This window comes from Bufo bufo, chromosome 8, assembly GCF_905171765.1.
Source record: "Bufo bufo chromosome 8, aBufBuf1.1, whole genome shotgun sequence".
Lineage (NCBI taxonomy): Eukaryota > Metazoa > Chordata > Amphibia > Anura > Bufonidae > Bufo > Bufo bufo.
This window is the reverse complement of record NC_053396.1, coordinates 177,215,478-177,236,861: the sequence shown is the minus strand read 5'-3', so window position 1 is coordinate 177,236,861 and position 21,384 is coordinate 177,215,478. Positions and strand designations below refer to the sequence as shown.

At 48.3% G+C, this 21,384-nt stretch overlaps 1 protein-coding gene across 1 annotated transcript in view; it reads left to right on the top strand.

Moving 5' to 3' along the window:
• Positions 1 to 313: 313 nt before the first annotated feature.
• Positions 314 to 21,384, top strand: part of CLPTM1 (CLPTM1 regulator of GABA type A receptor forward trafficking) — a 45,395-nt gene continuing 24,324 nt past the window's right edge. Inside the window, exons 1-2 of the mRNA XM_040442414.1 lie at positions 314 to 453; positions 18,825 to 18,940. Of these exons, the coding sequence (XP_040298348.1) occupies positions 427 to 453; positions 18,825 to 18,940 (143 nt within the window). The 5' untranslated portion in view covers positions 314 to 426. The remainder of the gene's footprint in view (positions 454 to 18,824; positions 18,941 to 21,384) is intronic.

Below are 21,384 nucleotides of genomic sequence, written 5' to 3'. Positions count from 1 at the left end.
GAGGATGTGTCCTTCCCAATCATCTATTGATATGAATGCCACATGCAGACTGTACAGTTCTGCCCTCATGAAGTATGGAAACCCAGAAGCCTGCGTCTCCCTTCACAAATATGGCCGCCCCGTTCCGTGCCTACTGACGCACGCGTACAGAGGCGGAGTCTCCTCAGCCTACCATTATGTATGGACGTGCCCTTTACAAACATGGCGTCCCTTCAAACGGCCGCTAGCCCTGCCCTTTTCAAACATGTCGCCTGCCGCTTCAAGCGCCGGAAGAGACCAACAAGGTGACCCAAAAGCCGTCGCGGCACGTCTCTTTCTGGTGACGCCGGGTGCTGCCATTGGTGGAGATTGCGGTAGTGTGTGTGTCTGTGTTCCCGGCGGCTTCTCCCGAGATCCGGCGAGTGCAGTGACAGAGCAAAGAGCAAGATGGCGGCGCCGGGAGGGGAGATTCAGGTGAGTGAATGTATCCTGCGGCCCGAAGCCATAGTCGTCCAGGTGATGGGGCACGACCCGGCACTGCAGCCTCCATCCCCCAATTTCCTAATTCCAGCGTCAGGTGATTGCTGGGCAGTGATGTGGAGCTGGCATCTAGATGGTTAACCCAGCGCCATAGACGGGCAGTGGTGGTGGAGCCCAGTGAGCCCCAACCTGTGGCTGGGGAACTACAACTCCCAGCATCCAAAGCCTGCCTGCACGTGCTCATAAATGGTAGCCCTTAAAGGGGATGTCCTGTTAGGAGCCGGCATGGCAGCGCTCGCCCCGGGTCTGTATGCCTTCCCTCAAATTTCACAGGGCCTGATGAAATGGGTGACAGGGCTGTGCCAGCTCCTGCCGAACGGGGACCCATGTCGTCAGTGTAGCACGCGCCTCTTAAAGGGGTCCTCCAGACTAAAAAAAATCAGGCTGTGTGGGGGGTAGGTGGTCGACTCTGTACTTACCTCCCCGCTGCCCCCAACTGGATGTGGTCCTGACTCTTCCTGCATATAATGTGAATGCGGCTGAACAGCAGGGCTCAGGACCGCAGCGGTATGACGGAGGGGTAAGTACGGAGCAGGCTCTTCCCTCCATCGGTCAGTGCACGATTTCCAAGAAATACCAGAGAACCCCTTTAATAAATGACGTCCCATCTTTCTCCGGCAGCCATTTTGATAGGACTGACGGGTGAAATGTGTCCACTAATAAAGGAGGGTCTGCACCACCCGACCTTCAAACCCCTTTAACTTCAGTGAATCTCTTTTATTTTTAGGAAACTGCATAAATAGCAATTCCCTAGTACGTTCCTGTTATCGGCTTAAAGAGCGGGGGTGCCACGGGGTTGTCTCTGCTGCTGACAAACACTGGCTTAAAGGGGTTGTCCTATTGCAGCTACTTACCCCCCAATCTATGTGTAAGTAATACGTGTCTTTTTGCCGGGTATCCGTCAACTGCCTATAACGAGAACGGACCCCAGAGCAGCCCACCACTCCTTGTAACTCTGTGGCACTGACAGAGTCCGGGCTTTCTCCAGAAGACCCTTGAAGCTGAATGCAGCGGCAGCGTGCATATGTGACCCCCCCCGTATGTCTGTACTCGATGAGGAGAGAGCCGCTGCCAGACACTTCTGATAACGCCTTCGCTCCTAGGACAGGGATGCCCAACCTGTGGCCCTCCAGCTGTTGCAAAACTACAACTCTCGGTATGCCTGGACTGCCTACAGCTACTAGGGCATGCTGGGAGTTGTAGTTTTGCCGCAGGTTGAGCATCCCTGTCCTAGGGTAAAAGGATCGGGCAAAAAAAAGTCGTTGGTCTGATCCTTCTCTTTCTCGACATCATCTGTTGGGAGCCCCCACCCATTGGGTAGTCAGCCGGACCCGCCTTTCGGCCCCCAATACACTGTGTAGGGGGGCTTTTAGGGTACATTCACACGGGCAGGTTTTTGAAGGCAAAACTAGGAGTGGATTAAAAAAAAAAAAACAGAAGTAGAATCGTCCGTCTTTATGAGTCAGACATGATTTTTGCACGTGTGATTATACCCTTATGGGATGTTGCACCCACGGCAGGGGAACCCAGACTGCTAGAAATGGCGCCCTACATCCTGCCACGTCCTGCACTCGCCACGTCTGTCTGACGCCTCTTTTAGATGTCTTTGTGTCATAGGCGCGTGCCGTCCATGTTCTTCAGACCGCACAAGTAACCCAGTGATTTTTTTAATGTGCATAGTCACACGTCTGTGATTTGCCAGGGGTTCGGGGTTACTCTAAGGGAGCGCGCCCTATTTTTGTCCTTGATTATGGGTCTATCCCGCCCAAAACGCAGGCACAACATGGGTGACATCCGTGTTTCATCTGCATTTCACGGATCGTCGCTAGGAAATGCTCTTGAGCAATGTCCGTGGAATGCTGATGACACACGGATCCTTCACCGACCAGGTCGTGGACGTCCTCATGGACAGGGACGTGTGAATGAGGCCTTACTATCAGGCAGTTTCCACTATTGCCGACTCGTCTCTGCTCTCCCGTCCCATTAACCCCTGCAGACAGCGCTTTGTTAATAAAACATCTGTGCGCTGCTTGGACTTCACTCGGGAATTTTTACGGGTGAGAAAAGCTTCACTCATTAACCAGATCACTCAGTTTCACGCTTCCACGGCTGATCTGTGCCACTAATATATGTAGCAGAGGCGTGAACGTGCTCCAGGTTTGCGCAGCAGAGCAGGACCACCATTGAGGACAGAATGAGCAGACTGGACTGTACTCTGGCCGTATCCTGCAGCTGGGGTAGTTTAGTATTTTGCCATAGTAGTTCCTTCGGCCGTGCCCAAATAGCCAGGGTGGCATCGGAGTGCCACAGTCACCAGTCAGGTACCACCGCCTTGGTCGTCTCCTCGCCGTGCCCCTGCAGGTTGGATTGGCTGCATGGTGACGATGGAAGTTATTTTATTCAATCTGACCTCATCGGCAGCCGGTGAATAATCCTGACCGCGCGGTCTAGTGCTGTGCCCGACACAGGGCCCATTGTTCTGCCGCAAACATCACACAGAAGGGCAAAGGCCTATAGGGTATAAAAAGGAGGAAACAAAAAACAGCGCCACCCGTGGAAATGGGCTGTGTCTGGTATTGCAGTCTGTTCATAGAAGCCCTTAAATAGGTTTTTCCATCTCAGACAATGGGAACGGAGCGGGGAAATGAACGGAGGGCGCATGCGCAGCCGCCCTCCATTCATTTCTATGAGGCTGCCGAAAATAGCTGAGCACTTGCTTGGCTATTGCCGCCTGCCCTATAGAAATGAATGGGAGCGTGGGCCGCGCATGTGCGGTGCACTCCCATTCACTTCTATGGGAGCAGCGCATGGTGGTGGCCGGACCCCGGAAAATCCGAGGTCCTCCAGCCACAGCGCTCTCCGCTTTGTTCTCGTTGTAGGTGCAGGTCCGCACCTATCGGACAATGGGTGCATATCCTAGAGATGGGAATACCCCTTTAACCTCTCCTGACACGTATGTTTTAGTAACGAATTGCATTTCCCATGTAATAACAAATCTGCTCTTTGGACTCTGCCATGCAGTTCCTCTTTTATTCCTGCTGGAAGTCTGACTAAAGCTCCCTCTGGGGGTAACCGCTTGGCGTGTGTCCATGCACAGTCTGGCACTGGTTGGATGCATGGACAAGCCCCCGAGGGGTAGCACCCAGTTGTACTGTTACTCACAAGCTTCCAGTAGGAATACAAGAGGAACTGCATGACAAGAATAAATGCTCCAGAATTATTTACTAAGCTGACATGTTGGGCTGACAGGCGCTCCTTAAAATCAGTGCTGTCGTCTGATGAGGACCTTTAGACCGCTCCCCGGGACACAAATTGTGTTGTATTTTATTTTATTTGCGTTGCTGATACTTTTTAGACCCGTTTTATAAGAAATAGAAGGATTTCCTGATTCTCAGATAACTGGTTACCACCTCTGCCGTGGCCGCCTTAAAGGACTGTTCCAGTTGTGAGTAGAGCTCATTCACTGTGCAGTGAAACACAATATCCAGTCTGTATCGATTCTTCATGGTTTGCAGCATCTCTGCTTGCTGTCATTGAGTTGAAACGGTCATTGTTTATGTCTTGATCATGTGACAGGCGGGTGGCTAGTTACAGTACAGAGCCTGTCTGTCCATCTCGCCACCAGAACCAATAAATATCCCCTGGACATACAGTGAAGGTTTCTATTGTATGACAGCAAGCAGGCATCGGCAACATTCACAGAAATTGTCACTTTTCATTGGTGACGGTGAATCCGCTTTGGATGCTGGAAACAGAGTACTTCTTAAAGTTTGTGTGGCACACGAGCGTCTGATGGACTACAAGTACGTGCACGCCGAGGTGAGATAGCGGGGGCCCCTGCTGACTTCAGGGCGGTATTGTTATGACATCAGGTCTGGCTCTGTTATTGGGAAATCAGAAAACAGGAATCGCTGGTTTTTATTTTGATGATGTTGAAACTACCAACAAACTAGAGGCGCTGCGGGGATCCTTCATGTACCTGGAGGACTGTCCCTTTAAGAGGATGCCCAGGGTTAGAAAATTATCTTCGCTCCAAAAACAGCGCCACTCTTGTCCATAGGCTGTTTCTGGTATTGCAGTTCACAGACACAGCCAGTGAATGAGAGCGGCACTGTCTGTGGGGACGAAAGCATCTCGGACAAGGCAAAATGACTGATTGTGTAAAGGGGTTCTCCGGCCTGCAGAGATTGACCTATCCTCGTGGGGGTCCGACACGCAGACCGTATCCGTCCATATAAACTGGAAATTCTGCTGATTACTGGGTGTCCCCTTGTGATTGTCTGCGGAGGTGGCCTTAGGGTGCCATGCTGAGAGTTGTAGTGGAATCACACGTTGGAGACCATTGCCATGGAGGAATCTATACAGGGGAACTCCCATTATGTGGTCGCAGGCAGAGGTCGCAATAACGCCTGTACAAGCGTCAGACGCCTGGAAAAAGTCTAAGGCCCCTTTCACACGGGCGAGTATTCCGCGCGGGTGCAATGCGGGAGGTGAACGCATTGCACCCGCACTGAATCCCGACCCATTCATTTCTATGGGGCTGTGCACATGAGCGGTGATTTTCACGCATCACTTGTGCGTTGCGTGAAAATCGCAGCATGCTCCTCTTTGTGCGTTTTAGAAATTAACTGGGGTTGCGTAAAAATCGCAAGCATCCGCAAGCAAGTGTGGATGCGGTGCGATTTTCGCGCACGGTTGCTAGACTATCGGGATGGAGACCCGATCATTATTATTTCCCCTTATAACATGGTTATAAGGTAAAATAATAGCATTCTGAATACAGAATGCATAGTAAAACAGCGCTGGAGGGGTTAAAAAATAATAATATTATTTAACTCGCCTTAATCCACTTGATCGTGCAGCCGCCATCTCTTCTGTCTTCATCTGTGAGCAACAGGACCTTTGACGTCACTGCGTTCATCACATGGTCCATCACATGGTTCATCACCATGGTAATGGATCATGTGATGAGCGTAGTGACGTCATCAAAAGGTCCTATTGCTCACAGATGAAGACAGAAGAGATGCCGGCTGCGCGAACAAGTGGATTAAGGCGAGTTAAATTTTATTCATTTTTTTAACCCCTCCAGCGCTATTGTACTATGCATTCTGTATTCAGAATGCTATTATTTTCCCTTATAACCATGTTATAAGGGGAAATAACACCGATCCCAAGCCCGAACTTCTGTGAAGAAGTTCGGGTTTGGGTACCAAACATGCGCGATTTTTCTCACGCGAGTGCAAAACGCATTACAATGTTTTGCACTTGCGCGGAAAAATCGCGCATGTTCCCGCAATGCACCTGCACCTTTTCCCGCAACACCCGTGTGAAAGAGGCCTAAAGTGCACCAGTACTCCCTAGACTTTTCCCTGCCATTCATCAGTGGAGCGATGCTGCCTGAAACAACCAATCACAAAGCTCCTTACAGTAATGAGCTTAGTGATTGGTCAGTTTGAGCTTATGGCACACCGCTGTGAAGTGAGGAAGAAGGCGCGCGGTCGTCACTGGCGGGCTAAGTGAAATTTAATGGGGGTCCCAGATCTGAGCGCCTTGTTTTCCTCTATAATGATGAGTCTGAAGCCTCAGCCGAGCGCAGTCTCTCCTCCCTGCTGAGCGCGGTACTGAAGACGGCCTCAATAGGAGGTCTATGGGATACGTCTTCACTACCGCGCTCAGCAGTGAGGGAAAGTGGCTGAGCGCTTCTAGAAGTCAGCGAGGGTCTCAGCGCTGGACACGCCAACAGGAGACCAGCAGCAAGCAACACCAACCTCAGACTTGGGTCTGACCGCCAGCTGCAAGACAGCGAGGACACGGGAGGGAGACCCTCAGGGCAGGTCAGTCTATTGTCCCGTAGCCAGAAAAATCAAGGAGGAGCAGCTTAGATACAGCAGACTGTGATGTGTACCCGGTGCGGGGCCCAGCACAAGCCCCCTGGCTGATACACCGATGTCACAGCATGACTGACTTACAGATGCCCCTCCTCTCATTGCCAATGCAAGTCCTGGAGATAGCAGGCGGCACAGGAGGAGGCTGCATGAGGGGCAGGGTCGGGTTCACACACAGACGACAGACCGTAGTGGCCAAGGAAATGTATCGCTGTCCCACTATATACTGTACACTATTAAACTGTGTGCACTATAGTCCAGGACACTATCACACTGTATACCGTATACTGTCTCACTGTACACTATAACAGTATATACAGTACATGATCACACTATGTAAAGTATAATAGTATAACCGTACACAATCGCACTACACACAGTACATTACCACACTGTGCTACCCTAAGCCTACCACCCTGACCCTGCAGAGCTCTGTGCCACCCTAAGCCTACATAGCCCCATACTGTGCCACCCTGACCCTGCAGAGCTCTGTGCCACCCTAAGCCTACATAGCCCCATACTGTGCCACCCTGACCCTGCAGAGCTCTGTGCCACCCTAAGCCTACATAGCCCCATACTGTGCCACCCTGACCCGGCAGAGCTCTTTGTGCCACCCTAAGACTTCATAGCCTCATACTGTGCCAACCTGACCCTGCAGAGCTCTTTGCCACCCTAATACTACATGGCATTAGCATCCAATCTAAGACCGCTGCAGAGGGGAAGCTCTCATGTGCGCGGTGGGTGCTTTGTACCAAGTTGCCCCTAAACTTAATTTCCGCTGAGTGTAACGGTGTCCCCAGCTTTAGGCGTTGGAGGAATGACTGTAATAAGGAGTCTACTGTTCACATCTATAAAGACAAGAACTGGTGGCACTGTTTAGGTGGCAGTGGTCTTATGTTTAGTGTATGATGTCGGCTAAATTTAAAATGGTCTAAATGTGCTATTTATGCATGTAAGATAGTTCTAGATACTAGTAATGGTTTCCCTGCATAAATAGCAGCCCCTTAATGTTACATAGGCCTTCGTATTAACTATTTGAATTACTGTAACTTTCGTACTGCTCATCGGCTCAAAATACTCCTCAAAAATGGTAAGAGGAGCGAGTATTTTTACTCTTCCAGAAAAAATGTAGCGCTACCTCTTGTTGCAGGAGACCTTCGCCTGGAAAGTCACTATAAATTTCCCCAGTCGTCTCCATGACAGCCAATCCTGAGACTGACTTCCTCTGATGGGACAGGACAAAACACAGAGAAGTTAAATACCCCAGCCCTTCCCCCTCATCGCCAGTATTTTTTCCTGTCCTGGTAGGGAAGGAAGACCGGAGAGGTGCTGGGAGCTCTATGGAGTTCCTGGCAGTATCGTTCTTTGCGCATCTTCTATACAGACCAGAGGTCGGTTCCGGCGGCTCGGCTTTCCCTCCTCCTGAAAAGGTCTGTGCCCAGGCCCCTGCTGGTGTTGTTGGTGGCCCCGGCGAAGTTCCCTCCTGCGGCGGTCCAGGTGGGCTGTATGCGGAGTGGTATGGCCTTCCCTCCAGCCGCCGGGTGATGGCGTCAGATGCCGCGGGGGCGTGGCTTAGCGTTATGACGTCACGCCGGCGCTCGTCCCGGTATATGCCCAGTGGAATAAAAAGGGTAAAATGCCGGCTGAGGATGGTGCCCAGCGTTTTCACCCCTGCTTCTGCCTCTGGCGATTTTGGTGGACTGCTGAACATGCGTGCCCCTACCACACCTGGCTCAGGATCGGAGCCTCCTTCTACCCAGGGTCCAGTGAGTATCCTGTGTCAGGCACCCTCCTTTGTGATGTTTGCCCTGTGGTGGCTGACCCTTCTCTCCCTTATATGTTTCAGGGAGAAAAGGAGTCTTCCTCCTCGGTTAAGGTTAGGACCAGGAAGTGCGGCGTGTGTTTTAAACGTCTGCCCTCTTTTGGTTCTAAACCGCTGTGCAAGGAATGTTGTGAACTCCGAGTCCTCTGGCCTGTTAGAAGACATCAAGGCCATGGTTAGAGAAGAGGTTCAATCTGCCCTGGCATCCAAAAAAAGAGATGTCTCAGTGCTTTCCTGCCCCTACAGGGGCCAACATGTAGAGAGAGCCCTCCTTCCTGGAGGGTAGTAAGCTTTATTCTTTTACAGGAATCTCCTGCTGGCCTCCCACGGCAGGGGCTAAGGCTGGCCAGCTTGGAGCAACGAGGACCCTCGTCTTAGCTTATGCTGAGGCTTGCGGTCCTTTCCTACCTCAGACTTCCTTCCCTCTTCTGGGTAATAGTCGGGGGTGCCGGCTTCACAAGGCGCCTCGCGCGCGGCGCTTGGCGTCCTTCCTTACAGGTGACCGGCAGCAGGAGTGGTGCGGCGCATGAAGCACATTAAGGGCGGGCGGGGCGGCGCACGTACCTTTTTTCTACAAGCTGGCGCGGCGCAGGCTTACGCTGTCAGTCGGGGCGCTGCTTGATGACGTCAGACGCTTGGACAGAATTTAAAAAGAGCGCGGTGTCAGCCTTTGACTGCTGCACCGCGATGTCTGAAGCACCTACTCCTCGCCAGGAAGGCTCTGACCCTTCGGCCATCAGTACAGTGAGTCCCCTCTGGGGGGAAATTGTATTTTTAATTTCACTTCTGTTACAATTCTGAATACGGTATATCTGGTTGCTTCCTCCAGGGCAGCAAAGAATCTAAAACTAAAGCAAAGCTCTCAAAGTGCTGTGCATGCTCAAGAAGGTTACCTGAAAATTACAAAAAGAGGCTGTGCAAGCCTTGCACTGCCGAAATATGGAAGGAAGAGCAACCAGATATTCTGTCCGAAATGAAAACTTTTATTACGGACGAAATCAGATCTTCTTTGGCCACTATGTCTGTTCCTGCTAGTGTCCCTAACCCTCCCAAGAAACGCAAACTGTCGGTCGTCTCCTCATCTGAGGGCGAGGATGTAGAGGAAGCTTCCGTCACATCCAGACAGATTCCTGCTGAGGACCCCTTGTCCGAGGGGGAAATTTTGGAGGAGGACAAAAAATATTTTTTTATCCACAGACGAGATGGAAGATTTACTCAGAGCAGTCAGGTCCACAATGGGAATCGAGGATACCCCTAGACCCCGGACCGTTCAAGATGAAATGTTTGGCGGCCTTAGATCCAAGACTTCCATCGTCTTCCCTATAAACGAGAATATACGGGAAATGATAATGGAGGAGTGGGCAGATCCTGAGAAGAGATTAGGTGTCCCCAAGGAGTTCAGGAACCGACTCTGCTTTGACCCAGCAGAAAGCAAAATATATAATCAGACCCCCAAAGTCGACATACAGGTTGCGAAGGTTGTAAAGAAAACCGCTCTTCCTTTTGAGGATTCCTCCCAATTGGGTGATCCAATGGCGGATGCCTCCGCGGAATCCATCCGCTTCTCAGCCAAAGACGCTGCTCTCTCTAACGCATCCAGGCGAGCATTATGGATGAAAGCATGGTCAGGGGACAAGGCATCCAAAGCCAAACTCTGTTCTATCCCATTTTCTGGGGAGTTTGTCTTTGGGCCCACTCTAGATAAAATTCTAGAGGGAGCGGCGGATAAGAAAAAGGGATTTCCGGAGGACAAGGAGTCTACAAAGAAGCCCTTTCGTCAGTTCCAGCCCCAGCAAAGATCCTACAGGGGGAAAGGAAAAACGGGCAGATGGAGCTATCCCAAATCCCTGGGTTCTAAACGTAGTCTCTCAAGGCTACAAAATAGAATTCACATCAATCCCTCCAAGAAGATTCTGCATCTCATCCCAGAACAAAACAGAGCTTCCAAAAATATGGCAGGGCGTCCGAGACCTCTTAGATCTAGGGGTAATTCAGAGGGTCCCGCAACTAGAACAAAGGAAAGGCTTCTACTCCACCCTCTTCCTAGTAAAGAAACCAGACCAATCCCTGCGAACCATCATAAACCTAAAACCTCTAAACAGATCCATCTTATACAGGAAATTCAGGATGGAAACCATCACATCCACTATTCCCCTAATACAGAAAGGAGCGTTTATGTCGTCAATCGACCTCAAAGACACATACTACCATATCCCTATCCATCATCTTTCTCAAAAGTACTTAAGATTCTCCCTAAAAGGGCCGGACGGCTTGATCCACCATTTTCAGTATGTCGCCCTCCCTTTCGGCATCTCCTCGGCCCCCAGGGTCTTCACAAAGGTGGTAGTGGAAATGGTGGCCTATCTTGGTCAGGAAGGCATAACAATTATCCCATACCTAGACGACTTCCTTATTCTTGGCAATACAGAAGCCGAAAATCTGTCTGCAACTCGGAGATTCTCAGAGTTCCTAGAAAGTCTGGGTTGGATCATAAATATAAAAAAATCCACGCTGATCTCATCCAGAAGAATAAGATTCCTAGGCGTAGAACTGGACTCAGCCCTGTTAAAGACCTTTCTCCCCCAGGACAAAACAGTAGCATTAATAGAGAAGATCCGAATATTTCAGAGTTCTCACAGATGCTCCATCAGACGGTCCATGAGTCTTCTCGGAAGTCTAACTGCCTGCATCCCCCTCGGTTGCCTGGTGCCAAAGCCACACAAGGGTAATCCAGAATTGGATCCTAAGTGTATGGGATGGAAGACAGATAAACCTAGACAAAGATGTATGGATTCCTCAGTCCGTAAAATCAGATCTAAACTGGTGGAAAGAAAGAAGACTGCTTGGAGGTCTACAGTGGCGAAACTACCCGGCCGTTCAGGTAATAACAGACGCAAGTCTCGAAGGCTGGGGAGCAAAAATAGGAGACCACCTTCTTCAGGGTACTTGGCCAGAAGACATAAGAAAAAGATCCTCCAAATACAGAGAGCTGTACGCTGTCCTCGAAGCTTTAATAAAAGGAGAGGACCTACTGAGGGGTCATCATTTAAAAATTCTATCCGACAATACCACAGCTGTGGCATACCTACGACACCAAGGAGGGACAAGGTCACGCCTGTTGGGTGCTGTAGCAATGAGAATCTTCTCCTGGGCAGAAGAGAACACCCTGTCGCTCTCCGCCATCCATTTAAAGGGCTGCGAAAACACAGTAGCAGACTACCTGAGCAGGGAAAAAATAGATCCAGGGGAATGGTCCCTGAACCGAAAGATCTTCCAGAGGATCTCAAAAAGATGGGGTCATCCGGAAGTAGACTTATTCGCTTCAAGAAAGAATACGCAGGTAGAATGCTTTTGCTCCCTAAACCAGGAGGACGGTCCGTGGGCAATAGACGCCCTATCAATTCAGTGGAGTTGGAGACTAGCTTATGCATTTCCCCCGATACCACTATTACCGTGAGTCATCCAGAAGCTTCTAGGAGAACCAACTACTCTCATCCTAATAGCCCCCCTATGGCCAAAGAGGAGCTGGTTCTCTGCTCTAAAACAGCTATCGCTGGAGGATCCCTGGGAAATTCCTTTTCAGAGAGACATCTTAGTCCAGGGCCCACTTCTGCATCCAGACCCAGGAATCTTCAGACTGGCAGCCTGGATCCTGAGAGCGAAACCTTAAAGAACAGAGGCCTGTCAGATAAGGTGATTCTCATGCTCAAGGCCAGTAGAAAAAAAGTGACATCTTCCATCTATTTAAAGATATGGAAAAGATACTGTTCTTGGTTAGGAATTGATCACCCGGACACCTCCTCTCCCCCCATAAACAAGATTCTGGACTTCCTCCAGAGCGGACTGGAATTAGGTCTGAGACCTAGTACTCTGAAAGTACAAATATCAGCCCTCAGTACCTTCTACGACTGCAGCTTAGCCAATCACAGATGGGTCAGGAGATTTATTAGAGCAGCTTCAAGGTTAAGACCCACCCTTAAATCTAGAGCTCCAACTTGGGACTTGAACATTGTCCTAGAAGGCCTAACAAAGCCTCCGTTCGTACCGTTATCAGAGATCTCCTTAAAACACCTTTCTCTAAAGACTGCTTTCCTGATAGCAATTACTTCAGGCCCTATCCTGCAGGGAACCATATCTCCAAATTTGTAATGATCACATCCGCCTAACGCTCGACCCTGGTTTCCTCCCTAAAGTAGTCTCCTCCTTCCACCAGGAACAGGAAATTTTTCTACCTTCTATCACTAGGTCCGAAGTTGCAGGGTTTGATGATAACATGTATCTCTTAGATGTTAAGGATACAGTAATTCAATACCTGGAGGCTACCAGGGCTCTTAGGATAGATGATAATCTACTAGTTCAATTCTCGGGAAAAAATAAAGGGAAGAAGCTAGCCAAATCCTCCATAGCTAGATGGATCAGGTCCACCATCGAGTGTTGCAACAGGATACAGGGCAAGCCCAGTCCCGGCAATATTAAAGCCCACTCCACTAGGGCCACTGCCTCTTCTTGGGCTGAAAAAAGAGGCGTCTCACTAGACCAGATTTGTAGGGCTGCAACCTGGGCTAGCACAAACACCTTTGTAAGACACTATCGCCTTAATCTTCCGGACTCGAATGAGTCTCTTTTTGGTCGGAAGATTATACAGGCCATATCCCCACCCATGTAGTCATTTGATACATCTCAATGTGGGCCGTCATGGTGGATGAAATGGAAAAACCGCAATTAGACTTACCGGTAATTCCGTTTCCTTGAATCCACCATGACGGCCCACATTGAGATTGACCCTTGACCTCTGTAGGGGCAGGAACACATAGAGTTTAAATTCCCCCCACCCCTCCACCTCCTCAGTGCTTTACAAATTATCCGAAAGGTGGAAAAGAGTAAAAGATATTGATTCATACCCTTAAACTCGTATTCTAATATATATATATATATATATATATATATATATATATATATATAAAATATATATTAGAATACGAGTTTAAGGGTATGAATCAATATCTTTTACTCTTTTCCACCTTTCGGATAATTTGTAAAGCACTGAGGAGGTGGAGGGGTGGGGGGAATTTAAACTCTCTATGTGTTCCTGCCCCTACAGAGGTCAAGGGTCAATCTCAATGTGGGCCGTCATGGTGGATTCAAGGAAACGGAATTACCGGTAAGTCTAATTGCGGTTTTTTCGGAATAGACCACAACATCAGGATTCCAAAACAGATAAAGGGGAATCAGGAAGGTGGAGCTATACAAAAGGGGGAAAGGAAGGAATTACCTTTTCAATCCCAATAAGGGGGATCCTTCCTCCTCCAAACAATGACGCCATCCAGTTGGAGGAAGACTCCGCTCTTTTATACACACACCTGGGAGCAGATTATCACAGACCCCTTTATTGTCAAAATTATAAGAGAGGGTTACGTGATAGAATTGTAATCTCTTCCTCCACAAATATTCACCTTAACCCGGCTCCCCTTATCTCAAATTTCCGTTCTCTCCGACGGCATAAGAGAGTTATTATGCTTGGGAGCAGTGGAATGCGTTCCCAACCGAGAGATGGGAAGGGGAAATTCAGGGCTATAATAAACCTGAAGCCACTAAACAAATGTATCACTTATCGCAGATTCAAGATGGAGACAGTAAGATCCACCGTGAATCTCATCAAGAAGGGGGCTATGATGGCCACAATAGACCTCAAGGATGCTTACTTCCACATCCCAATCCACCCAAAATCAAGGAAATATCTAATTCGCAGTTCAGCTGGAGGGAAAGATCCATCATTACCAGTTCAATTGCCTTCCTTTCGGAATATCTTCTGCCCCTCGCATCTTCTCCAAAGTCATGACAGAAGTAGTGGCCTCCCTAAGCCAGAAAGGAATACTAATAATTCCATACTTGGACGACCTTTTAATTATAGCAGAAAATGCGGATCTCCTTCATTCCCATCTTCAGGCCCTGAGCTGCATAGTCAACTGGGAAAAGTCCAACCTCCTTCCTTCTAGATTCCATCCTACAGAAATCCTTTCTACCTCTTCCAAAAGTCCAGGACCTGAAGCTCAGAATCCAACAATTGAAGAGTCCCATTTGTTCCATCAGAGAAGGCATGAAGATGCTAGGACGCCTCTCATGCTGCGTTCCTGCGGTTGCCTGGGCACAATATTGCATGAGACCTCTACAGGACCTTATCCTCCGGAATTGGAACAGGTCATAATTCACCCTGGACCAGAAAATAGCATTGAACAGGGAGGTAAGAAGCTTTTTACAGTGGTGGCTAAGAGACAAGAATCTACAGACTGGGTTCTTCTGGAATCAGGAAGAAGTTTTCTCGCTGACGACAGACGCCGGTTCCTGGGGCTTGGGCGCTCTTACAGCCACAAGCTCCTTTCAGGGGACTTGGCCCAAACCTCTGAGGAGGCTGTCTTCCAATTACAGGGAACTTCAGGTGATATGGGAAGGTCTAAAAGCATCACAGACCCAGTCACGAAACTGTCATGTACTGGTCCACTCGGACAACTCCACAGCAGTGGCTTTCATCCGTCATCAGGGAGGAACAAGGCACAGTCATCTTCAGGGTCTCTCAAGACAGATATTCTCGTGGGCAGAGAAGAATTTAAAGGGCTTCTGTCACCCCCCAAAACACATTTTTTATTTTTGGGCTTGTTAAAATCCTTATTGAACGACTATTCCCTACATAGGGCTCTTACCTTGGTCTGTGGCTTCGTTTAATTAAAAATCGATCTTTTAAAATATGCAAATGACTTCACTACCAGCAAGTAGGGCGTCTACTTGCTGGTAGCTTCTGCATCCTCCTTTTAAAAAAACGCCCCCTCCTCCTGTTGATTGACAGGGCCAGCGAGCGCTCTTCTCCTCAGCACTGCCTCAGTGTAGGGTGTTTTTTTAAAAGGAGGATGCGGCGGCTACTAGCAAGTAGACGCCCTACTTGCTGGTAGTGAAGTCATTTGCATATTTTAAAAGATCGATTTTTAATGAAACGAAGCCACAGACCAAGGTAAGAGCCCTATATAGGGAATAGTCGTTCAATAAGGATTTTAACAAGCCCAAAAATGAAAAATGTGTTTTAGGGGTGACAGAAGCCCTTTAAGATCGCTTTCAGCAGTGTACCTAAAAGGCTCTCTCAACCTAAGAGCAGATTTTCTCAGTCGACAGATTGGATCCAGGCGAGTGGTCTCTTTCTCAAACTGCCTTTCAGAGGATCCAGTTTCATTGGGGCAGCCCGCATCTGGATCTGTTCGCCTCAAACAAAAATCACAAGGTGCCCCATTACTTCTCCCTGAATCCAAGGGATCCCTGTGTAGCGGTAGACGCCTTCGTCCAGAATTGGACGTTGGGCCTCTGTTATGCTTTTCCACCAATTCCGATGATCCCGAAGGTTCTACAGAAATTCCAGACCGAGGGATGTACCCTGATCCTGGTGGTTCCCTTCTGGCCCAGAAGAGGCTGGTTTGGTCTCCTGTGATCCCTCAGTCGGGAAGATCCAATCCTGTTTTCCCCAATGGAAGACCTCCTAACGCAGGGTCCAATCTACCAATCCGAACCCCAAGCTTCTCAAACTGTCAGCTTGGTTACTGAACAATCCATCCTCCTAGGTAGAGGTCTATCCCAGAGGGCGGTGGATCACTTAATGCTCAGCAGAAAGTCCAATACCTCTATAGCATATCTTAAGGTCTGGAAGAAGTTTTCCTTGTGGAGTGGTGACCGGTTTAACCAGTCTTTCCCCAATATTCCTGTCATTCTGGATTTTCTCCAGGATGGGTTGGATATGGATCTCTCCCCAAACAGGCTAAGAGTACAGGTGTCTGCCCTGGGTGCCCTCTATAATACTAGTCTTTGAGGTTCTTTGACGCTTTCAGGAATCTAGAAATCCAGACAGGTTGAAGCCTAGAATTAAGAATATGGTGGCTCCATGAAACCTAAATACAGTTCTTTTAGGGTTGTCAAATTCTCTGTTCAAACCCCTTATTACCCTGTCTATCAAATGGCTTACTCTCAAAACCATTTTCTTAGTAGCAATATCCTCTGCTAGGAGAGTATGTGAGCTCCAGGCCCTGTCCATCCAGGAACCTTTCCTTAGGGTCTTAGAAGATGAGCTAATTTTTAAACTAGACCCTAATTTCCTACCTAAGATACCAAGATATAGTCATTCCCTCATTCTGTGCCAATCCTAGGAATGAACAAGAAGAGAAATTTCATAATCTAGACGTGAGAAGGGCCGTTCTTAATTATATTGAAGTTACTAAAGAATGGAGGATTGACAAGAACCTGTTTTATACAGTTTTTTTTTTTTTTTGGCCCTAACGAAGGCAAAAAAAAGCTGCTAAGAGCTCTATTTTGCGTTGGATAAGAAGTGCAATTACAGATGCATATTCTGCCTCCGGTAAAAAAAAAAACCTCCCCCTTCTCTTAGAGCCCATTCAGTGAGAGCAGTGTCCACCTCCTGGGCCGAAAGGGCCTCTGCCTCCCTAGAACAGATTTGCAGGGCGGCCACTTGGAAGAGGGCCCATACCTTTACCAAACATTATAGGCTGGACGTTTTCGCCAATGAGGATATGGCCTTTGGACGCAAGGTCCTGGGTGCTGTAGTCCCTCCCTGAGTTGTTCACTTTGTTAGTTCTCACAATGTGCTGTCATGGAGACGACTGGGGAAATGAGTATTACACTCACCGGTAATCCAGTTTCCTGGAAGTCTCCATGACAGTACACGATTATCCCGCCCATTTTATTATTTTCAAAATTCTTAAGCTCTACCCCTTATCCTGGTTTCTGTTAAAATGCACTGGCGTTGAGCGGAAGGGGTGGGGTTTTTAACCTCAGATTATTTTTTTTTTTTCCTGTCCCATCAGAGGTAGTCAGTCTCAGGATGTGCTGTCATGTAGAGACTTCCAGGGAACCGGATTACCGGTGAGTGTAATACTCATGTCTTCCATCTTTTGTACATTTTTCATTCGTTCCTGGTCACGCCCGGTTGCCATTACACTTAGAAGCTCTGCTCTTTCTGTAACTGCTGCGTCCCCTGCACTTTGACAGGACCAGGCAGTGAAGATGTCATTACACCTGGCCCTGTCAGTGCAGAGGGTGCAGCAGTTGCAGAGAGAGCTGAGCCTCTAGGTGTAATGACAACGCCCCCGTTGCTCCTAGAGGTCCATTTGCATATATTAAGTTTAATTTTTCTCAGCAATGCCGGCAAATATATGAACATGGGACCAACACTGATGCCTTCAGCTGCCAAGTGCACATGTAACAGGTCAGCCAGTGTCATAGGTACAAAACTGCTGACAGATGGGGTCCTTGTGCTCCCTCCCAGTTGTAACAAAGCCTATACTTGTCTGCAGTAAGGATAAGAATAGGACATGTTCTATTATTTTTATTTTTTTACGGGACCACGGAACGGACATACAGATATTACAGTACACGTCGTGCTTTCCACATTTTTTGTGGCTCCATTGAAAATGAACGGGTTCGCATCTGATCTGCAAACATGCAGGACCAAAAATACAGTTGTGTGAATGGGGCCTAATGGGGTCTTTTTTCACGCTGGATGTCAGATGGGGTAGGAGAGTGTGCGGGGCCTGGGCTACCCCTGTACCTACCTCTGCTCTTACTAATAAGTATTATGGATTATCAGATTGATGTCGTATTAAGATATATTTAGCGGTACGGCTTATAATGTGTAGTAGGCATACGAGGAGAACCCTTCTGTATGTATTTCCCTTCTCGGCGTCAGTCCTTTAGGGACCTTTTTCCTTTTAGGTGCCGGCTGTTCTTGCTGAAGTATTGCAGCATACAGCCCCTTAACCCCTTCACCACTGGAGCTCAGTGCTGCTGCTGCACAGCACCTAATCAAACAAATGTCATTTTAAGGGTGGATTTATTTCAGCGGACGCACCCCTGCAGGAGTACAAAGCAATTATTATTATTTTTTATTTTTTTTATTTTTTACCGTTGCCAAGCGTGCATGTGTATGGGGGGTGGAGAGGAGCGGCTGACGGCTGACCATTATTGACGGTGTATGGACGCTTTCTGCTGTGGAATCCGTGTGGAAAACGCCTCATTGTTGATGTTGGTGGGAATCCGCTCCGTAATTAATTGGGGTGGAAGCAGCACCTGAAATTCCTTATGAAACGAATGCCAAAAAATCCATGTCCGGAATCGTATTTGAAATCGCACGGATTTTGGAGGCAGACATTTAGTGACTGACTGATTCCGGTTGGGACAAGTTCTCCCACACTGCTAGGTCCGCCATACTTCACGAGAATGGGGACCCCTGAAATGGACAGAGGGGCAGGTTGGGCACTGGTGCCCTATTCATCTCTACGGCAAGAACTGTGCTCAACCGCTTCCGGAACTCCCCTAGAGATGAATGGAGCGCAGGGCACCCCCATAACCTGCCACGGGACGCCCATTATTGTGATAGTTGGGGGTCCACACTAATCTAATAGTTATCCCCTATCCTGTACCACCATCCGCCTATGTTATCCCCTATCTTTAACGCTGTGAACATACACTTGCCTCTCTACATTCTGTTCTACTTGCCATCCCTCATCTTGCTTGACCAGATTCCTGAATATCTGCTGTTTTTATCACAGGCCAGCCTCAATGGCTCTGTCGGGACTGAAGCAGCCATCGCTCCTGACCAACAGAATGCACCGCAGCAGCCGCCACCCCCCAACGCATGGCAGGTGATTAAAGGGGTCCTCTTCAGGTAAGTGCTCTCTTCATACCTGCCATTAAGGCTCCTTCACACAGCATTATTTACTGGCATTTTAAAATTTGTGGGAAAAAATGCCTGATTTTAAAACTCCTGCTTTTTTTTATTTATTTATTTTTTTGCAGCAACTATGTTTAATAGCCTTTTTTATATAGTATAATTTTTCCATTCATTTGTTTCCTGTGGAAAAATTGTTGAAAATACCATATCTGGACTGTGCTTTGTTTGTGCGCATTGTAGATGGTGCTTTTTATATTGCTCTAAACTTGGAAGTAATTCCGGCCACAAAGCTAAACTGCTGTTAAAAAATTCTGTGTGCAAAACCATCTTAAAGGGGTTTTCTCATCTCAGACAATGGGGGCATATTGCTAGGATATGCCACCGCTGGGACCCACACCTATATCGAGAAAGGAGCCCCGAAAGTGAAGTAGAGCGCGCTGCGGGGATTAGCGTTTGGTGGTGGACGGACCCTGGGAAATCTGGGGTCCTCCAGCCACAGCGCTCCCTGCTCCGTTCTCGATTTAGGTGTGGGTTCCTTCGGTGGGACCCGCACCTATCAGACAATGGGGGCATATCCTAGCGATGTGCCCCCATTGTCTAAGATGGGACAACCCCTTTAAAGTAGCATTCCTACAAAAAACTATTATTCTCTGACCTGTTAGAAAGGTACATGATGTAATCTGTAGTGAAGGTAATCTTCTTACCAGTGTCTGTATTTGTGAGTTATAACCTCCCTTCTGATCCTCAGCTGTGTCATGTGACCAGCACTCTCATCTCCAACTGACACAGGACAGTAAGTCAGCTACTTCTCTAGTCCTTCCTGTGAGACTGACCGTGACGCTCCCATAGGAATACGTAGAGAAACTGGCTTCCAGTCCACACATAAGATGCTGTGTTATTTGGAGAGTCAAAATGCTGGTCACATGACACAGCTGAGGATCAGAAGGGAGGTTATAACTAACAAATACACAGCGCCACATTGTACAGTGGCCATGTTTGGTATTGCAGCTTCTCACTTGAATGGGACTGAACTCTACAAGGTCTTCTCGGCTGAGGTGTAGGGAGTCAGACCCCACCGATCTGATATTGACCACCCACACTAAATTCCTGGAGAACCCCTTTAATGGCAATAGTGGCAAAGTGTGGCATCAGGAATGCATGCTGTGAGTGTCCAAACCATTGAGGCCTCCTTCTGTAGTAACAGGATATAACAAACCCCCCCCCCCATCATGCCTAAATGACTGGTTTGATATTGGTGCTATATTTTAGTATTACCACCCCCTTCTGTACAATGATCTTCAAGGATCTGCCCCCTGTCAGAACTCTCTATATGACAGTATTAATGATTCTTTGGGATCTGGCTGGAAGCAAGCACTGCGTTCAGACTAGCGCCTCCCTAGGGCTCATTGCCCAAGAGATCACCTAGATTAGAAAAAATGTGCCAGATGACTTTTCCCAATTAGTAGTAGAAATGCACTTTGAGTACAGTGCAGGCTTCATGTCGGACCCTCAGGTGGTATGAGGTGGTGGGTTGTCCACTGGCGTAGACCTAATGAGGCATGTTATAGAGGACCCTGTGTTTCCTCCAATATGAAATCTATAAGAGCGTATGCACACGATGTGTATTACATGCAGAAAATCCACAGCATGGTACAGTAGCAACTAAGTTTGTGAAATTTTCAAAAATCTCATCCACATGGTGCAGAAATTGAGCTGCTGTGCTGTTTTGGAAGCATGTCAATTGTTTGTGCAGATTACACCCTTTGCAATACACCGGGTAAGATCCAGGGCAAATCCGCATCAAAATCCGCAAGTAGCACATGTGTTTTTTGGTGCGGAATCCGCATATACTGCACGGCTGTGTTCAGATACCCTTACTGCATATACCGGTCAGAGTACACCTTGGTGCATTACCATGTGTGACCAGTAGGTGGAAGCATTTTCAGTATAAATGCTTGTTCTCGCTGAACAAAAAGAGCATAGAGCATCCTGCACCCAAAGTGGTGAATGGTTTAATATAATTATATAATACTAAGGTGTAAGTTGTAATAGCTTCGAAACTAAAGGAAAGGTTCATGGTACATACACGAAACAGTGTCAAAGCTTAAAAGGGTGTTCCAAGATTTATATATTGAAGACCTGTCCTCTGGATAGGTCCTCAGTATCTGATCGGTGGGGGTCTGACACCCTGGACCCCTGCCGATCAGCTGAGAAGACAGTGGCTCTCGTGGTGGCACCACGGCCTTCTCTCAGCTTTTCCTAGGCCATTGACAACACATTCATGTGGCCTAGGAGCAGCTCAGTTCAAGTGAATGGTGCTGAGCGCGCTACTAAGCACAGCCGCTATACAACGTACAGCGATGTGCTTGGCGAGCTGCAAGAGGAGAGCCGGTGCCTTCTCAAAACAGCTGATCGGCGGGGGTCCCTAGTGTCGGACC